The 6,507-nt window shown below is 35.0% G+C and overlaps 1 protein-coding gene across 1 annotated transcript; it reads left to right on the top strand.

Annotated features, from left to right (window-relative positions):
* Positions 1-1,933: 1,933 nt before the first annotated feature.
* On the top strand, positions 1,934-3,305 carry LOC107829832 (heavy metal-associated isoprenylated plant protein 30). The gene is made up of 2 exons (XM_016657293.2): positions 1,934-2,173; positions 2,789-3,305. The coding sequence occupies exons 1-2, from the start codon at positions 2,050-2,052 to the stop codon at positions 3,079-3,081; spliced, it is 417 nt and encodes a 138-aa protein (XP_016512779.1). The 5' UTR covers positions 1,934-2,049; the 3' UTR covers positions 3,082-3,305.
* Positions 3,306-6,507: the final 3,202 nt, after the last annotated feature.

Genomic DNA, 6,507 nt, shown 5'->3' with positions numbered 1-6,507 from the left:
GATGTTGAATTGTAAATGGGATCGGGTTGCACGCCGCAACGGTATTATATAAAATGGTATCGGGTTGCACGCCGCAACGATATTATATGAAATGGGATCGGGTTGCATGCCGCAACGGTATTATATGAAATGGGATCGGGTTGCATGCCGCAACGGTATTATATGATTTGGGATCGGGTTACACGTCGCAACAAGAAAGAATGAAAGTGTATATTGATTCTTATGGTGAGAATGAGAGTAAAAGCACGAAGGGTGATGTCGTGCACTTGTTTCTGATTTTCCTTATTCTTGTTGGCAATTGAATTGTGGTTTCTTTACATTCCGCTTTGGTATTCTGTTGTTGTTTGATACTCTCCGCAACATGCTTTCCCCCTCCCATATTTAACTGTAAATATCTGCTTTTATTTTTCCGCTGTATGTGATTTAACTGCACAAGTTTATTTGGTAGTCTGGTCCTAGTCTCGTCACTACTTCGCCGAGGTTAGGCTAGGCACTTACCAGCACATGGGGTCGGTTGTGTTGATACTACACTCTGCACTGTGTGCAGATCTCGGTGCTGCAACTTTTAGACCACAGTGAGGTTGCTGCCTTTAGTCCATTTAGGCGACCCGAGGTAGTCCTGCAGATATCCGCAGGCCTTGACATCTCCTTCTATCTTTCCATTCTGTTTCTTTTAATTATTTCAGAGACAACGTTGTATTTATCTTTCGGACTCTTATTTGTAGTATTCCTAGATAGTCTGTGATATTGTGACACCAGTTCTGGGTAGCTTATGTTATGGATTGACATTGATATCATTATTAAATTGTTACGTCTCAGTTTTTCGCTTTATATTTTCGCTGTTTATATGATGTTTGTTCACCATTGTGAAAGGATTATAAGAATGAAAAAGGTTAAGTAATTGGAACAATTGGCTTGCCTAGCTTTCACTAGTAGGCGCCATCACGATTCTCGAGGGTGAGAAATCCAGGCCGGGACATGTTTAGTGGGAGAACTTTACGGGACAAGTGTTAGTGTGTCACTTGTGTTTGCCTCTTCGTGAGGTTGTTCTCTCAATATTTTGTGTTCTCTTATATAGTGGATTGCTCATCTCCGCGATGGACGTAGGTCAGTTGACCGAACCACGTTAAATATTTGTGTTTCTTTTGATATTTCTCTTTTGTTGTCTGATTTATTGTCGTTCAATTATTACTTCACGAACTTCCGCATGACACCTTACTTGTTGTGATCCTAGCACATAAATACTAAGACTCCATTCACTATCGTTTCATTTTATTAATCCTTCTCAGTTAGGTGAGACAAAATTAATCGATCTCTTACGTTGGTTCACTTATTTTACGAATTAAAATCATAACTTCTCTATCTACATCAACGAGCAACCACAAAGTTATACTAAACAATAACTTTCGTAGTTATGCTTCCAAAAACACTTTTAAATCCTTAACTAACAATATAATCTTTGGAATTTTGAAAGACAACTTACATGCTAAGTAATGCAGGCCACATGGGTTATGAACAAAGTAACTGAATTATCCAATCCCGCGAAAAGAAGATAATGCAACATATTGCATGCAAAACCACCACTTTATCTTTCTTGATTGACTTAGGAACATGATATGAGTTGATGCCACTACTCTTTTTCACTTGTCCTAGTCACAATCCACGTATTTTTTAAAGAAAATTTCATCTATTCGGAGAACCAAAATAGAAGCCTCTGGAGCTATAGCTTCTATATGACTTTCAGCAGCCAACCTTAAACAACAATGCTAAGAAATAGGATTAATTTGGACAGAATATGTCAATTAAGAATGTAAAAGCGAAAAGTAAAAGTGATGCTAGCTCTTTCATCCAACTTTTTTAGAAAGAATCTAGCGTGTCTTGTCTGCTGCTTTTGATTTTGGATTAACAGAGATCGTCGTCATCAATGTCACAATATACTCTCTAAATGCACTATATATAACTCATTATCGGCCAAATGCAACCTCAACTTCTATTATTACATAGTACTATATATATAACACAAGAACTAGAGTTACTTCGAATTTGGGGATGGCGGACATGCAGATAGTACCGGCTGGCAGAAATGTAGAACCTCAGTATGTGGAAATGATGGTGCCTCTCTACTCTTATGGTTGTGAGAGAAAAGTCAAGAAAGCTCTTTCCCATATCAAAGGTAAACACAACAATGCATTAGTATAACTTTTTTTTTAATATATATATATAGTAAAGTTTCATTTAAAATTCACAAATAAGTTCTTAATGATCTTAAGATGTCATTTTTTTTAGAGGTCTGATTTGTCTGTTTTTAAGTCTCTTCTTGAATAACACTTGCATGGAGTTTTCCAAATGTACGGGCCAAATAGAGGAAAATACCCAACCAAATATGTTTTGGGTCAGTGGATTTAAGCAACAAGGGCCAATAAGATAGAGAAATGGGCTTTCTTTAAAGGAATTACTGTGTGTAATCTCTGTGCCTGTGACTATGTAACATGTTCATGACCTGGCCTGAATTATGTAATGCCATTTGGTCGAGTTCTATGCTCATTCATTTTTCATTTCTTTTATTTTCTATGTGTGAGACATAGATAATTCGAAAATTACAATGGTATGGAATATTTCTTGGCGATAGAAATAGAAGTTATTTGCAGATCAGTCTAATATACTCACTGTCTTCCACTTGAATTTAGCCCATTTATGATGGATTTTGTGGTACTTTGCATCGACTTACTTTTGGCATAGTTACTCTTTAAACTTGTACTAATAGCAGTGATATACTATCAAACTACAGGGATATACTCAGTGAACGTGGATTTCGAACAACAGAAGGTGACAGTATGGGGAATATGCAACAAGTATGACGTGCTAACCACAGTAAGAAGCAAAAGAAAAGCAGCTCGTTTCTGGAATGCTGAGGACAAGGCTGGTGTAATGCAAGAATCGGAAACAGCTTCAGATTCTTCATCAACCCCACCTTCTCGGCACAGATTTAGAGCCTCTGCACCACCTTTGGCTCTCTTAAGGACTCGATCTCTAAGCTGGAGAGCTTTAAAAAAGGCCTTCACAAGAACATACTCATTCTAAAATTACGTGCCCTCTTGCCCCGCCATAAAAGAAGGAATGTGTGAGCATTAATGTAACTTTTCTTTGTAAATAGTTGCCACTTATGTTGGCTATTCAGTTTTCCCATCTTCTTCGCTTTCTGTGGCACAAACAACCGTTTATGTTTTGATTGGCAAAAACTGTTAACATACAATTCAGCTGTCATTTTGCCTCATTTTCAAGCTACTCATCTCACTTGTAGTTAATTGCTTGCCAATCAACCAGTGGAATTCCTCGTCATTGCATAAATAGAGTACATTAGAAACTGAATCACTTTATACTACTGTTGTTATAGAGTGATGCAGAGAATCCAATTCAAAAGACTAGCATATTAGGTGGGAGAACTCATTCCATGACCTTCAAACTCATTATCAATACTGGTTGTAATTAATTAGAAACTCAAATAATTTTGTAATAGTCGCCCCATATGTAGGAGCAGGTACCTCGTTGGCCACCTAGAAGGCTGTTAGATTTTGTGATATACATCAATCGATCGACATTGAGATTTTGAAGAACCCTAGATCAAGTCCGGAACCAAAATGTGATTTTTTTGAACTTAAAGTACACAAATAGGTGGGAAAAAAAGTTATATTTTTATATATAGCACCGCAATACCTGGCGCTATACATTAACAGTAACAACACTGTTAATGTATAGCACCAGGTATTGTGGCGCTATACTGTAAAAGCTGACACGACACAGGTATAACGCCACAATACCTGGCGCTATACATACATTTTTTAAATCCCTTCCGTCTTCTTCATCGATTCATCCTCCATTTTTTTTAACCTTCCCCTCTCTTCTTGGCCCCCACCCCATACCCGCTTCTGCCCCCCTTTTAAAAAAAATAAAATAAAATTTTGCGTCCCCCGACACATAAAACTTGAAGAACGTAGGTCCTACATTCGAGTAGAGCTTTGTGTTATTGTTGATTCACACTTCCGGAGTCAAAATTTCAATCTTTTTGCTTTCCCAAAATTCTAAATCGAGGTATTTTGATTTATTTTACGTTGAAACATTTATAATAATGCATATTATTTGATTTGTATGTGTTCTATTTCGGTTTGTATTTTTTTCGAAACTAGCATGTTAAATTTATCCGGATTTAATATTAGTGTTTTCTAAAAAAATATAAATTTGTAAAATAAATTTGTCTGTTAATATCCTGATTTATATATATGTGTTTTCATGCCGTTTTGTGTTTTATTTGCAATTAAATTTATTTGTTGTTTATGGTTAGTTTAGATTATTTTTTAGCGTAGTAAAATAAACACTTTTTTAGCGTAGTAAAATAAAGACTTTTTTAGTGTAGTAAAATTTAGAGCTTTGTAGCGTAGTAATGTATAGTATTTTAGCTTAGAATTCCTTTTGTTTAAGTATCTTATACTGGTTGTCGAAAATGCAAACTTTGTACAATTAAGTTAATAATTGTATCAACACACATAATTAGTAATTCGTACAATTAAGTTATTAAAAAATATGAATTTAAATTATAATAAAAACACATAATTATTAATAATAGTTTGGTGTCACTGGTCCTCAAAATATCGAGCCCTGAACCATATATATATATATATATATATATATATATATATATATATATATATAATTTGTACAATTAAGTTATTAAAAAATATGAATTTAAATTATAATAAAAACACATAATTATTAATGATAGTTTGGTGTCACTGGTCCTCAAAATATCGAGCCCTGAACCCATATATATATATATATATATATCGAACCCTGAACCCATATATATATAATTTGTACAATTAAGTTATTAAAAAATATGAATTTAAATTATAATAAAACACATAATTATTAATGATAGTTTGATGTCACTGGTCCTCAAAATATCGAGCCCTGAACCCATATATATATATATATATATATATATATATATATATATATAATTTGTACAATTAAGTTATTAAAAATATGAATTTAAATTATAATAAAAACACATAATTATTAACGATAGTTTGGTGTCACTGGTCCTTAAAATATCGAGCCCTGAACCCATGTATATATATATAATTTGTACAATTAAGTTATTAAAAAATATGAATTCAAATTATAATAAAAACACATAATTATTAATGATAGTTTGGTGTCACTGGTCCTCAAAATATCGAGCCTTGAACCCATGTATATATATATATATATATATAATTTGTACAATTAAGTTATTAAAAAATATGAGTTTAAATTATAATAAAAACACATAATTATTAATGATAGTTTGGTGTCACTGGTCCTTAAAATATCGAGCCCTGAACCCATATATATATATAATTTGTACAATTAAGTTATTAAAAAATATGAATTTACAGTTGACGACATGGACGCGACTATACATCCCGGCCCTCAGACGTTGGATCTCTTAGCCCTACAGCCCCAGCATAGATCCGAGTATATATGGGACATATATATATATATAATTTGTACAATTAAGTTATTAAAAAATATGAATTTAAATTATAATAAAAACACATAATTATTAATGATAGTTTGGTGTCACTGGTCCTCAAAATATCGAGCCCTGAACCCATATATATATATATATATATATATATATATATATAATTTGTACAATTAAGTTATTAAAAATATGAATTTAAATTATAATAAGGAGAGTGGATCTATTGTGGGAGTTTTAGAGTCCTCCCCACGTGGTCCATTACCTGGAGGAGATGGGATTATATAGGATTATTAGGATTGGCCGGATACAACTCGACTATGCTTTGATCACGGCCTTGATTGAGCGGTGGCGACCGGAGACGCACACTTTTCATTTGCCCATCGGCGAGGCCACCATCACACCAGGACGCTGAGATTTTATATGGCATGTCCGCTGATGGCTTGCCAGTTTTATTGCCTGCGACCATGAGATATTATTTGCGGCAGGCATATTGGGATATGCTGCACATGCTCATGGGTTTCATGCCGGAGGACGAGGCGGTAGCGTCTGGGTCCAGTCGTCTACAGTTGGTCCCCATTAGAGACCACATGGTGCAGATCCACCATACTATCACCGACGAGTCAACGGAGGTGGATGTACAGTAATATACGAGGCTGTTGTTGCTCCTTCTATTTGGGGAGGTCTTGTTCCCGAACACTTCGGGGAACCTAGTGAGCCTCCGTTTTCTGCATCATATTGCCCGGTTCGAGGATGTAACCATCTACAGCTGGGGTGATGCTGTCATCTCATATCTGTACAGGCAGATGTGCCGGGCTTGCATCGGCACACAGAGAGACGTTGGTGGCTTTTTGCTGCTTCTACAGGTGACAACATATTCAAATAATATGTCCATTAGTTACAATTCTACCTAGTTATAGTTAATCTTATACTTTACGTTAACTTTGTATGTTAGGTTTGAGTCTGGGAGCAATTTCTGCAGTTTC

The sequence above is a fragment of the Nicotiana tabacum genome, chromosome 6 (genome assembly GCF_000715075.1).
Source record: "Nicotiana tabacum cultivar K326 chromosome 6, ASM71507v2, whole genome shotgun sequence".
Classification (NCBI taxonomy): Eukaryota; Viridiplantae; Streptophyta; class Magnoliopsida; order Solanales; family Solanaceae; genus Nicotiana; species Nicotiana tabacum.
This window is presented reverse-complemented; position numbering and strand designations above follow the sequence as displayed.